The 14,919-nt window shown below is 37.7% G+C and overlaps 1 protein-coding gene across 1 annotated transcript in view; it reads left to right on the forward strand.

The window, feature by feature from the left end:
* Window positions 1-14,919, forward strand: part of pdgfc (platelet derived growth factor c) — a 51,296-nt gene that overhangs the window by 18,182 nt on the left and 18,195 nt on the right. The window contains exon 2 of the mRNA XM_085181491.1: window positions 10,418-10,610. Within this exon, the coding sequence (XP_085037617.1) occupies window positions 10,418-10,610 (193 nt within the window). The remainder of the gene's footprint in view (window positions 1-10,417; window positions 10,611-14,919) is intronic.

Genomic DNA, 14,919 nt, shown 5'->3' on the forward strand with positions numbered 1-14,919 from the left:
ATGGCTCATTTTTATGCTGATACATGTCTAAATCCAGGCTCAGACACAGAATTCCAGAGGGTCAGCACAAATAGATGGCCATAGTAGAAACACTGACACTCAATCTTTCTTTTTCTGAATGCCAAACACAAGTGCGTGCACTAATTAGAGGCTCCGAGAAATCATTGAGGGGTGTGGAAGCATTGTAATCTGAGGAGAGGCCGTGTGGTGGCTAGTGCTAGATGGGACCAAAGCCTGAGGGGTTGAAAGACTTCAGTTTAGGTTTGGTGTGTCTGCCAGTGGTGTGCAGTCATAACATGAGCGTGCACACTCCTGTGCATTCACTGTCATTAACAGCCTGCAGCTGTGGCTTTGGAAAAACTTATCACGATTTGTAATCATTTCTCAGATAACACTGTGCATTGCGCTAAGGATATCTTTCACAGCCATCGGGGGCTTGAGGACTAATATAACTTTAGTGTTTTTTAGCATAGGCTATTTTTATGCATTCTGAGAGATACTACTTTGTATAATAATTGTTATCTACCAACTATAGTCTCACAGTAATGCTAATTTTAACTCTTAAAGTTGATGTGTTTTACTTAAAATCAGAACTGTCAGTTTTCCTTTTCATCTTAATGAAAAAAATCGAGACGATCGTGGCTCACGAGTTGGCAGTTCGTCTTGTAATCGGAAGGTTGCCGATTCTAGCCCCCAGCTCTGACAGTCTTGGTCGTGTGTCCTTGGGCAAGACACTTCACCTGTTGCCTACTGGTGGTGGTCAGAGGGCCTCGTGGCGCCAGTGTCCGGCAGCCTCGCCTCTGCGGCTACAATGTAGCTTGCCATCACCAGTGTGTGAATGTGTGTGTGAATGGGTGGATGACTGAATGTAGTGTAAAGCGCTTTAGGGTCCATAGGGACTAAGTAAATTTTAATTGTTCATTTTTGCAGTGCACTGCTTTTAGCAAATCATATCCCAGTAATTTAGCAGCACATGCTTTGTATCATTTACTTAAAATAATACAAGGAAAACAACATGAACCAAATTTTACTTTTAATTGTAGTAAATGAAAATTTAAATATCCTTTCTATTTAGGGTTTTAGGTAGACACAGACGTGGTATGAAATGGGCCATCTGATGTAATCTACAAATGTTCTACAGCAGGTGTGAACAGATGTTGTTCATCTCCTCTTAGTCAAGTTGATCTTGTGGCTAAAGGAGGACCACCATTCATTCAAATCTAGAAGGTAAATGATCTGAGGTCATCAACCATGACTTTTCTCTGTAGGTAGTTTCATGAAAAAGGAACGTTTCATTGCAGGGGATCAACAGTATCACATTAATACATTAACGCTCAAGAAAACCATGTGGTTCAGGCCTTTAGTGCATGGACTGATTCCATATCTTTTGACCTATAACTCCCTCACTTAAAATGTTTTTACAGGTAGTAGTTTTCCCCTTCATACTGATAGAACTGGATGCTTAAAAGGTTTGAAAAGTGAAACGGACGCGAGCATAACTCTTTGTGTTTGGCAAATCCTTTCCTCCCTTTGTTGGTGTAAAAACATTGAAAGGAAAAAGATTTATTGAGTATCATGTTATAAGTTTCCCAAATTAATCATTGCAAGTCCAATAAACTGTCTTATCCTCTTGTGTCCTTTGGGATCAGCGTGTAAATTACACCTGGAATCACACAGACTGCCCTTTTCAGCATACAAACCCATAGTCTTTTGTACGTTTCTAGGTAGATCCAAAGGGGATTTTGTTTTGCCTTTTTTCTCAGATATGATTAAAAAATGCACAAAATTATCAATTAAGTATCGGCAGTGGGATCTATTCTAAGGACTTATAGATGTGCTTATTCAGTCTAGTTAGGCTGTCAGTCAAACTTGCATTAACTTGACATCCATGTCAGCTAAAAATATAAATAACATCAATGATATTAATAGATGATATCTACGATTGTATATATCAAATAATGATAAGCTGAGTAAATGCAAAATGCAGTTAAATGAAAATGATATAAAGTGATCCAAACCTACTTGGCCCCATTTGAAAAAGTAATTGCCCCCCAAACCAAATAACTAGTTGTACCAAGCTCAGCAGCAAATTCTTGGATTTCTTGAGATGTTGTTTTGATTCTTTTGTTACCTCGTGGATGAGTCGTTGATGAACTCCTCCAGTAATTTGGGTGGGCTGGACACTATTTGGTCACTATTACACTGAGTTTTCTCAATTTGTAGATGATGGCTCTCACTTTGGTCCCAAAGCCTTAAAAATGTCTTTGTACACCTTTCCAGACTGACACCTTTTCTCAAGTTTCTTTAAATTGTGGGATAATGTTTTATTATGATTTTTTGTTTTTGTTTTTTTTTAGTGAAATTGAACTCAGATTTGCAAAAAATGTGGTCAGTCACAGATAATTCCTGATTTGAAAGGCAGGGGGCAAATACTTTTTTACACAGGGGCAGAAACTTTAAAATAGCTTTTTCCCTTAATTAATGAAATCTGCTTTTGTTTTGTTTGTTTTTCTTTTTGGTTTCTTTTATGTTTTACACTTATATAAATGGTTGAGGTGACTTTTAATAACACATTTAAAACTTTGTATGATACATGATGACATATCCAAAAGATCAAAGGTCAGAGTTATTGTGACTTCAATTCAATTCAATTCAATGTTATTTTATTTTATTTATATAAAATCATATCAAAAGTCGCCTCAAGGCGCTTCATATGCATCCTATTCTTGTAAACATGACATACCTGGAAGATATTTCCCTATATTGAGCCACAGCCAGCTTCTTGGGAGAAACCTGTCCGAGATTGAATATCAGGGGTCAAAATTTCATATAGTCATATAAAAAAAGAAAGCTTTCACTTGACACATTATCAGTGTCTCATATCTTTGTGGAGAAATTTGGGCCCCCTCTTCTTTATAATGTTGCTTTACTTCAGTGAGGTTTTCGTCTAAGCAAAGTTCCCTTAAGTTCCCAAGTCTTGAAGCCATAAAACAAGCCTAAATGATCACCCCTGCACCATTGTGCTTTACAGTTGGGATCAGGTGTTTATGTAAAAATGTTGTGTTTGGTTTGTTTTTTGCCAGCACTGTGCCACTTTGGTTTCTTCTGTTCAAACGATATTTTTCCACAAGTCTTGTGGTCAGGTGCAACCTTGCAAGCCTAAGACATTTGTTTGTCTTTTATTTCCCATTTGGACTTTCTGTGAGCATTGCATAGTCTGAACGTAGGGTGCTATGACTTCTACCTCTGGGAAGTCATAGCATTGTATTGAAACACACACTGGAATGCTCCAAATTTAGCAAACTACTAAAACCTCTGAATTTATAGAGGTGGTCATACTTACTGATGATCAGTTAATCACGTGCATTTGATCAGCAGCACATTTATGCTACTTACCCTCTTAATTCACATCAAATACCTGTGAGCGATACTTTTTGATTTGCAAAGTAATGCATTGAACCCTGTGCAAAACTGCCCTTTTCACAAAACTAAAATGTTATTTTATCTGAAGAACAAAATGAGAGTCCAAACATGCTTCATATTTAGCAGAACACTAGATAATGACACAAATCTTAAAGCTGTTCAAACTTTTCAGATCACGTGTGAAGCTTCCAGGTTTTAGAAATTGTTGCTTTTGTTAATTCAAGATTTACAAATGTGGTTTTAAAAATGTTTTGTTTTTACACAAAAGGTGCAACTGCAAGTTTCTTCAACTTTTGTGGTATTCTTTTCAAACCTGCTATGCTTCCTCTTCTGCCCAACATGCAGAAGCTGTGTCTGGCAGATTAAAGGGTTCCGCAGAGCCAAATTATTTTTTAATGGTATGAAAGTTTCTCATGGCATGTTTCAGCTCCTTTTTTCTGGCTGGCTGACTGTAAACCCAAATGCAATAAATATCCCAAGCAGGTCGGGAATTTACTGCACCTGTAGTAACCACTGCACTAATTTAATAAGCAACAGATGTTGGACTGATTGCATTGAAGCTGGAACACATGCAGTAAAAGAAGGGAATTCTTTGTTAGGTACAGTTTCATCAAAAATGCTGCAGCTCTGTTGCACAGAGGCTCCTCATTCATTTTGATCAATAAGTAACAGAGCTGAAATTTGGATTTAGTATCATAGTGACTCAGCTGTCGATTACCAGGCAGGAAATAGCTGTCGTGAGTGGTTATCTGTGATCTATGCGAGGCTGAGAAAGTATTGAGCCAATCTTTTACCAGCTTTGGTCAAAATTATAAAATCATTTAATTAAGGTGCTGAAAATACATTCATACTGATTTATTGTGAATTTAGTCAGTTAATGTATCAACTGTTAAAACAGCAAAAAAAGACAGTATTTCCTTTAAAGCTGTTTATGTATATAACCCCACATGAGAAACATATGTATTGCTTTCTCAGGTTTGAATAGCGGCTTGCTAGGCCAAAATTATGTCTGCTACTGTACTATAAGCAATACTACTGCCAGATAAACTCCTAAGCTAAGGATTAATTTAATGAGATACAGTAATTTTAGAATGTGAAGAGAGATGAATTTAGTGAACCTAACAAAAGCCAGGATAAATGATTTTCATTCTTCCATCCATGGTTGTTTATGAGAAACATGCAGCAGCTTGGACAAAGGAGCCATTATCATTAGTTAATCTTAGCTTAAAGCTATATTTCATTTAATAAAGCATCTGGGTTTAGATGCAAGTGTGTGCTTGTATATGGGTGCATATGTGTGTGCATGGAGTTTTTGAGCACTTTTACTGTATAACTGTTAGGGCCCCATTATTTGTTAAGATGTGTGTTATAAATCCTGTTATAAGAGTAGTATATATCTCACTATTTTCATGTTTCTTTCCTTGTGTCTACTAATCTAAGTGTTCACACAATCATGGTTTTCTGTATGGGCATTTCAGTTTTCTTTTGGCAGGGGAAAGGTTAATGTTTAACAGCATGAATGGTTCACCCACTAATGTGTGAACAAAGCACAATGGCTGCAGTGTATAGGCTCCTATTTATTCAGAGTCACTTCCTCCCTTAATAGTCGACTCTACTTTACTCACAGAGAAAAAAGTAGGTCAAGGAAAAGTCATGTTTGAGGTAATTCACTCTAGGGGACCACATCTCTGATCATTAGATGACATTGGTTAACCCTGAGTGTGAGGTCATTTTCAAGTCAAAGTTACACCCAGAACATGGCCTGAGTGGTAGCGTGTCTGTGCATATTACAGTGCACTGAGGATAAATTACAGAGGGAGGCTATCAATGAAAAAGCATGAAAAGACAGTGTTTATATGAAAGAAGGAGGCTGTTTTTTCACCGTGTGGATTCGACTTTAATCAGATGTTGGTTCTCAGGTGATGTACTCTCACTTTTAAGGACTCTCTGCTTTGATGCAAGTGTATAAAAGATCCACAAAGAAGAATCAGTCTGATAATTCAGAGTGATTCTTCACAGTAAAATACCTGAACCAAAGAGGAATGCGAACACATTGTTCATCCACCTTCTGCAGTTACTTGTGATGGGTGTGTAAGGATGAGAGAGGATGTTTGCAGACGGTCTGGATTAACTATGATTTCATCCATGAAGATATCTGGAATACCTTTTCATCAGGACATAATTCCTTTATATCAGAGCCTTTCTGATATAAAGGAAAGAGTACCTAGAAAAATTATTTTCTCTGTTAACAATTTTTCAATTTTTTGCATTTTTGCACTTAAATTACCAGATTATCAAATTTTAACGTTAGACAAGTGGGGCCTGTTAGTGTGTAGATGTTGTTTTGGCTTCTTTTGTGGCCTCCTGGATAAGTTGTTGATGTGCTCTTGGTTTAATTTAGCCACACTAACCACAATAGGGATGGGAATCTCAATAGTTCAGTAGTTCAGTCCCTTGGAACTGTTAGTCTGCTTGGTTCCACTTGCACTTGTGCTTCAATCAGCTGATTTCAGTTCATTTGTTGGAGGAGGAAAATAAACGCTGTCTACAGCATGGATATGGACATTACTTTTGTTTTTATTGCACAAAAGGAGAAGAGCAAAATGGTAAATTGGAAACAGATCTGGACAGAAACAATTACATTATGTCAACTCTTTGCAAACAGTTGCATAGATAGCATGCTAACACTAAGCTAGCCCCAGCCCAACAGCCAGACCCTGAACTTCAACAGGTGACAAACAGAGCGGTCAGGCTGCTGCCTTTGTTTCTATACTTGTTCATGTTTCTAAAGTAAAATCACAGTGCTGATTGCTTTTAAAGTCCCTTTGTGCTGGTTTTCATCTTTTCTTTGTATTGTCGAGTTTGTGTTTATACTTGCATACTTAGATAAAGATGATATCTTCAGTAGGACAGGGATTTGTGTTGGTGTGTGGGACGATAGCCTATAGGTTCATATCATTAAATGGTAATCATGAGACAATGTGTTTCAGGTCTTTTTACAGAGAAATGCGAGGAATGTAACGAGTAGTGTAACGAATTAATTTCTCCTGGGAGTAATTAAATAACGTTCATTTAAGAAATGTTTTCTGTGTAATGTGTAATACATTATTTTTTTGAGTCGTGACCCCAACATTGATCACAACATTGACCTCCAACATATATAAACATTTGACCATGCAATTTATTTGCATGACTGTAATGTCTTTGGTATGCTGCTTTAACGATGGTGGTGATTCAAAGTGAAGCCAATGATACCCATTGAGAATTGATATTGATCGATTTGAAATGATAAATAATATCGATAATAGAAACAGAATCACTAAATCGCTTATCCATTCCCCTCGCTATTTACCACTATTCCAATTTGTGGGTAATGGCTTCCACTCTGCTTCACTGGAGTCTTCCTTGTAGTGCTTTCCAGACTAATGTCAATGACTGTTTCTCAGCTGTTTTCTTAGATTATAGCATTTATGTTGCTTTTTGAGATCTTTTAGCCTACTTCACTTTATAAGACAGGTTCCATTTAAGTGTTTTCTTGATTCAGCATGTCTGGCAATAATCAGATTTGGGTGTGGCAAGTGAAATTGAACTCAACTATCCAAATGTGCTGCTTAATCACAGTTAATTTTATAATTTCACAAGGAGGAGCAATTACCTTTTCAGACCGGGCCAAATAGAGTTGGGTTATTTTTTGTCTATAATACATAAAATCAGCAATTAAAAAATTCATTTTGTAGTTACTTGGGTTATCTCTGTTTAATAAACACTAAATACCAAATGGACCAAATGGACCTCACTGTAATGGGGATGTAATTAAAAGATGTCATTATGATGGCAAACAAAGCTTTAATAGCATGAAAGCTATCTCCTTATTTCCTCTTGACTCAGCAAGTGGATAGAAAAAGAATCAATCTCACACAATGTGATAAATAAACCATAGTCTAAAAGATCATCAAAATTAAAGATTGAATTATTTATTTTGAAGCTTGTTGTTAATAAACATGTGCAGTCCTGATGCAGAAGATGAGACTTTTATTTCAATAATGCTTGTTGAAATTCCTGCTTTTGCAAGAACTGCATGTGCAGTTTTGCAAGGAGTAGGATCAACCCTGAAAGTTGGCCCTGGTTGGATGAGACAATTTGTACTTGAGGGTATACTCCTCACATAGTTATGAAAGAGCCTGTTCATTGAGAATTCATGCCTGGGCTTTGTTTTTCTTTGCATCTGGCATATAATCATTCAGTTTTTCCCACCTGGCACACAATCAAACCGAATCTTTTTTTTTCTAATATGCATATTCTGTCTGATAAATTGAATCGGAGCAGATGCAAGTGGAGAAGAACAAAATGTAATCAAGTTAGACCAAATAAATAGATAAATACATTCAGGACTGTGTGCCTTTCTTCACCAATCAAAACCCTTTTCTTTTGTAATGCCCATGTTGCTTTATAAACGTGAGCCAAGCAAGCTATAATACATGACAAAGATGCACACATCTAGTATATATAAATCAAGTCCGAGTCAGTGAGTGTCTCTAAACTTTATGTGTACTGTATGTTAAAACAGCCAATTCAGCAAGCAGACTAGCTTCTAAACTTCTCATTGTAAATCACGTATAAAACTTGACATGAAGAGCAACAAGGGCGTGAACACTATTTGCTTAAAGTTACTGACTTTAAATTTTCAAAATTGAAACTGCTTGTTAAGAAGTCACAGCTGAATTTGGTTTCTCTTACCTACTTTCAGTGACCACTCCTTCAGAGAGATTTATTATCCTTGGAACCATTCAGAGAAACTCAGTTGCTGTGGAGCTGTTTTTTGACATTATACAGGGTGAAAACATGGCATAAACCTAGCCTGTCTGTGTTTTTGGAATGCAAATAACCTCACAATGAATCAGGCCACTGAGTATGAATCACATCCTTAGTCAAATTTATGGCAAAATAAAGAGTAGTCAAGCTTTAAACATAAAATTGTTCGTATTGCACGGGGGAAATGGTTACTCATCCATTTAATGGACTACCAAACATCCAGCAGCACACTCCTTCTCCTGAACACATTACGCCCCTGCTGCTTCATCTGATGGTTAAATGCATTGGATTGTTTTATGAATACTGAATGTTCATCAGTGGTACAAAAATAAATACCATGCTGGGGATGGTATCAATTTATCATTGTAAACTTTGACAGAAAGTCATCAAAATTTCAGCACAGCATGTTAATGCTAATTGGAATACATCGAGTGAGTGTTTATATTAGTAAATTGTTCTGCTGACAATTTATGTAATGCAAAACAAAATATTTCAGTGTTGACACAAGCTTAAACCTTTATCGTAGAAAACGTGGCTTTGCTTGAAGGAACCTTTTTCCTGAAGCCAGATTATATGTTGTTCACTTAAATATAGCTACAGCATTACAGCGTTTTGTGCCAATTTCAATAGCGTCTCTGCATTCAATGAATGCGCCTGGGGAAAACAGCTAACCTGGCTTCTTTAAAAAGTGCATTTCCCTCAGAGAGAAGCAGACTAAAAGATTGTGTATGTGTGATTTTACAGCAAAGACAAAACAATCATCTTTTAATACCTTTGACATACTTTAACAATGGTTAAAGTTGTTGTTTTTCAGTTATAATTAATACTTAGGTATTTTAGACTGTGTAATCAGTAATAAACAGTATAAATAAGCATATAAATTATATACAGATATAATTATTAATACTACACTATAGACATATATAATGTAAAATATATATATTATAGTAATTTTAATGTGTTTAATTGTGCAGATGGCTTCTCGTGTATTCATGTTATTTATATTTAATTATAGTTTACTAAATGGCTTTAAAATGGCCCTGCAGTCAGCATGGTTTCAGGGTTTTGTCTTGCAATGATTGTGAGGCTCAGGTGGAAGCATCTTGGCAATTTTTCATGTCAAGGTGACAGGGTCTGTGCAGTCTGGGTCTGAGTGACAAGCATAGTCATTGTGTTGTCATTGTCATTAAAACCCTGTAGCCACTAGTTCCAGTTGGATTGTTGGGTTTGGTCAAAACAGTTTCTTGAATCCTACAAAGAATCATAACAATACAATTAAATCCAATTACATGCACTCACAAATGATAATAAAAAATAAAAGAGTATGATTGTAGAATTTTTCTTTGGAGACTGCTTTTGTGTTTACTCTAGTATCAGATAAATCTGCCAGTTAAATTTTTAACTTCTTTGATTGGTTACCTTCATGTTTTTTTTTTTAAATCTCAAACTCAAATTTTAATCCATGCAACCAGGTAACTTGGTCTGGGTTGCAGAGGGCAGGGCTGGCTCTACACAACTTAATCAGCTCTTCCACAGGAACACTTTGGGAATGCCTGTTCCCAAGCTAGCTGAGAAATGTGATCTCTTCAGTATGTCCTCGGTCTTTCACAGGGGCTCCTTCCAGGGGAACATCCAAATCACCTTAAATACCAGGAGTTCATGAGGCATCAGTTAGATGCCTAACCACCTCAACTGGTTCCTTTCGATGTGGAGGATTAGTGGCTCCCAAATGACCAATTTCCTCAGCCTATCTCTAAGGCTGAGCCCAGACACTCTTTGGAGGAAATGTTCATTTCCACTGCTTGTATTTGCAGTCTCACTGTTTCAGTCACTAACTAAAGTTCATCACCAGGTGAGGGTAGGAACACCAAGAGACCAGTTTACCCTGGGGTGGGTGCTTGAGGGCCCACCAACCGTAGGAGGACAATCACATAATGATTTGCCTGACGAAACAGTGAGCGCTTATTTTGTCTCACTTCTTGTGGTAAAAACCTCATTATTTTAAACTACATAATAATTCTTTACATTGTGGCAGACATGTTCATGTTTTAGTTTATAACCTTAAGTCTTTTTCAAACCAAGCTCTTGTCAATTAAAATGCAATAAAATGAGTATCCCTATTGGTAATCTGATTTACATATTAAGCTATTACATGGTCTGTGCATTCTTTTTTCTGTTTTAGGAGTGCAAGATTCTAACCAGGAGAAAGTTATAACAGTGTCTGGAGAGGGAATGATCCACAGCCCAGACTTCCCGCGCACTTATCCGAGGAATACAGTGTTAGTCTGGAGACTAATCGCCAGCAGCAACATGAGGATCCAGCTTACCTTTGATGAGCGATTTGGGCTAGAGGACCCTGAAGATGGAATATGCAAGTAAGGCCATGCATTTGAAAAAAATATACATATAAAAAAAATTCATGCAACATAAAAAAATTTTGTTTTGTTGTGTTTTCTGACCTCACTTTATTTAACAAAGGGGCCATCCTCCCAGAAAGCATTTTAATATTACTTCAATGAAATTTAATTACATAACAATTCTTTTTTTCCCCAAATAAGATATTGTATTATATTAGTCTTATAGAAAAATATAACCATCATCAGCACTGCATCAGAAGTAATATACATTGTCCTTTATAGAGCACTTTCTCTGCTTGCTTGTCTTAATGAGATCATACAGGAGCTTTCCCAGTTGGCATGCTAGATACATGTTGGTCTGAAGTAAAGACATGTCCCATCTGTGTTTTAATCCATATTTGAAAATCAGTCAGAGTGTGGTCATTTGTAAAACTGCCTTTAGTCTGCCAGAGTGTGAATATTGAAAACCCAGTTATTTGTTACACCCAGGAAAGGCATGGATTAGCATTGCTTTTTAGTACATATATATTTGATGCGTGGATCAGCTCATAGAACAGCCACACCCTCTGCATAGCAGCACAGACACAAAAACACATGCAGTACATTCTATAATTTATTGAGCATTCGGCTTTCAATTACTACTTTGATTTTCCCCTGTTGCCATTCATTTTAAAATAGGATCCTAAGCCCCACCAATCGATTTACCCATTTACGCATTGCACATTATGCTCAGTACCTTTCTGCCAATATATCACAACTGGCTGGTTAGCATGATGGAGCTCAATCTGGGGAAGATTCTGGGGGAGGGTAACTTCACTAGTCATTCCTGGAGAGCCCCCTAATGGATAAAAATGTGAATGACCGCTGTACTTCTCTACAGAGCTGACAAGGTGTAGCAGAAAAAGCAGGCTGTGGACACGAATGAGTAAATCCTGTTCCATGAACAGTTCCTTGAAATTCAACTCCATCAATTAATGAGGTGTTTGTGATGTTGGCTCTGATGTTGTTCTAGTGTTTATATATGTTGTTTCTAGCTAATTTAATTGTCTTAAGTGCTGTATTGTTTTGCCAGCCAGCATTTATGCTTCTGGTGCAACTAAATAAATCTGTCTTTATGGGCAGCTGATTGAAAAACTAAAAATTCTGTGTGTGACTGGAGGTAATTTGAGCGCCTTAGCTCACCTGCCATGGACCAGGTGCCCGTTGACGAATGAGGTTAATGTTGCTGTCAAAACTCTGCGAGGGAAAGTTGCACAGTAGGGCAGGGTGCCGACTGACAACTTTTGTGCTGTACTGCCCTTACAAGACTGCACTAGTCAACACCCTCAAAGAAAGGGGCAAAGACGATAAAAACATCCTTTTCCAGGGTCATGCAAGTCATTTTCACATCCACTGCTCCAGCTCTAGCATTTTTGTATCTTTGTCCAACCCTTCTCAAGCCCCCAACAAAGCCCAACAGGTTTTGCTCAGATCCCAAGATACATACTTTTGCCAGGGTTGGCAGACAGATGAGCGGTGCATGCAATCACACGCAGAATCCCAAACCTGCCTGCTTTTCTCTTACACTCGCTCTCTTTTTTCCCCTCTATCAAACACAAACACTTTGTTCCCCCCACACACATACACACTCACACACACAAGCCTCTGGCCTAGTCTGCTACTTTATCTTTTATGTGTGTTTAAAAATTAATTCCCCAAAACTTCCTCTTAGACCTGCATTTCTCTGGTTGTTATAACAAAGAAAATCACGCGCAACGCTGCCGATACTCTGTTATGTCACTGTGTAACGTGACACAGATTAACAAGAGTCTAATCTCCTGTCCACTAATTCACATCAATGCGGCTAAAACAAACAACAGTGGGAGATGTGTTTGGCTCTGGTAACAACCCTGGAGTGAGAACTCTTTGCTATGATGAGAGGGAATAGCCGGGATGCTCATCTGTTATTCTGTTTTTTCCGTGGCACGATGAAAAGCATTCTTACCAAATCCACTGGAGGAGAGGCATATTGGAGAGGGATTGGTCTTGCTGCTGGTTGGCATGGCAGCAGATTCGTGCTTGACGACTCCCAGACAGGAGTGTTCTGAGAAAGGCATTTATGCTCTCTGTCTCCAGTCTGAAAAGAGCGGACTAAAAAGACAGTGTTTGTGTTGCTAATCTGCGTCATCTCTGTGGCAGATATTGTATCTATTAATAATGTACAAGAAGGAAAACTATGTAGCAAGAAAGCTTTGTGAATATTAAACACAGTTTCTTTGCTGGGTACTGAAAGGTTCTCCTTTCTTCACTGCAACATGTAAAAGGTCGTTTTTTTATTTTCATCCTGCTCACTGTGAGTATGTCGCCTTATTTGTAAATCTGAGAAACCACTGTTGAACATGGTGATTCTGAATACATGTCGACGTGTAATGATCAGGGTATTCTGCATTATTGATGAGCCATCTGTCAAAGCCCTGCAGCAGTCTAAAAGATGACTTTTAGAGAAGAAAGCTTCTCGATTCACTGACCTCCAACGAGGACAACAGAGATGAGCTAAAGTGATGTTCTGTCCTTTTCCAAAAGGATTTTTTGCTGTTACAAATTATCAAACATTAATGCATTTAAACTGGAAATATACAGTTTTGCCCTTCTCAATAAGTTCATTTGTGCAGATAACAAACTTCCTGTATACATTTCCACATCAAAGGTAACAGAGTTGGTAAATGTATTGACACTCCCACCCCTTTAGTTTATTTAACATCACAGAAAATCCATTTTTAGCATTGCTCATGTCCCTCCATGTTGTTTTATTGAAACCAGCTTGAACTGAATCTGTCAAGCCTGTGCAAATGTAAACAATGTCCTTGAAATCCAAATATCCGAACTGGCAGCACTGAATGAGAGGTTAGCGTGCCTGTTGACGCAAATGGCAAAGTGATTAATCCCAGACTGTGAAGAGTCAGTGAAACAAGGCTTTATTCAATGCAGTGCAGCCACTAGTTAAACACAGGTATAAATAATAAAGGCTGAACTCCTGAACTACATGTCTTAAGTGCTGACATTGGTCAATATTTTCACTGGCACACCAAAGGAGTTTGGAGCATGGCCATATGTCTCTGCACTTCATAATGTTTACTGGTATTATGGATTGGCAGGGCGGTCAGAGGAGACAGACAGTCGTGTAATTACAGACAGACTCACAAGCCTGACAAGTCCACAAACATCATGCTTTTAGTCTTGTTTTTTCTCTCACACTAAAATTTATAGTTTATGTTGACTGTAGTTTTTTTTTTCATTTTAAAATCCAGTATTATATATATTATAATATATTATAGTGTAATATATGTTATATTATAATATATTAATATATTACTGAAAATGTTCATTACTGACCATAATGGAAGTCAAAAATAAAAAATATAGATTTTTAACAAACCAATATATATTTGTACTTTTCATTAAAAAAATACTTAAAATCTTCAGTCTGATGGAATGCACCACTAAAGACAACAATCCCAGAACTAGAGTATAAAACTGCATATAAAAGATGGATGAAGTCATCATGACATCACCCAAAGATCAGTTAAGGCCTATCACGAGGGTACAAGTTGGATATGCAACACGTTCTCACTCCCAAAGCGTAACATTTAAGGCTAGGTGACAAATCGTCAACATATTACGTTTTCGGCTACCCACCACGTTCCTAAATGACGACCTCGGAAAAATGAGGAAATATGAGAACCATATGGACTCAATCTACACATGTTCGCTCTTTTTCTTCAAATCGCTTAGAAACACGCTATTTAACATCATTAAAGTCCTGGTTAAGCTCAGGAAAAAGGTTATGGTTAGGGCTAGGGATAAGGTTAAGTTTAGGGCTGGAATACAGGGCTGGAACGTCTATTCCCGCGGGAGCGTCATTGCACTGGATTTCGGCCATAACCCGCCGCGTACCATAAGAACGCCGAAGGTCTCCTTTTGCGTTCCTCAGGAATGCCCCGGGACATGACAAAACGTCAGCATGTTATGCCTCGGGAGTGAGAACGGGCTGTTTGCAGTGTTGCACTCTAAGACATTTGTAATCAGAGATTGGCTGAATGTGTCAAATCTGACCAAGAAACCGAGGGACACTGTTCACCCATTTGCTAATCAGTTGTCAAGTCATAATTTTTAAGCTGGTATCCCTGTTTATCTGCCTTTATAACTCTATGAACATCATGGCACATTAAAGGTGATTTTAAAATATCTAAAGAACTAATCATATTAATATGATGATCAGAAACTTAGTAAAGTCACACAACATGGGGGCAGAAGGACATTTTGCAGGTTTTTTTTGCAACTACAGGAG

The sequence above is a fragment of the Neolamprologus multifasciatus genome, chromosome 2 (assembly GCF_963576455.1).
Source record: "Neolamprologus multifasciatus chromosome 2, fNeoMul1.2, whole genome shotgun sequence".
NCBI classification, from domain to species: Eukaryota; Metazoa; Chordata; class Actinopteri; order Cichliformes; family Cichlidae; genus Neolamprologus; species Neolamprologus multifasciatus.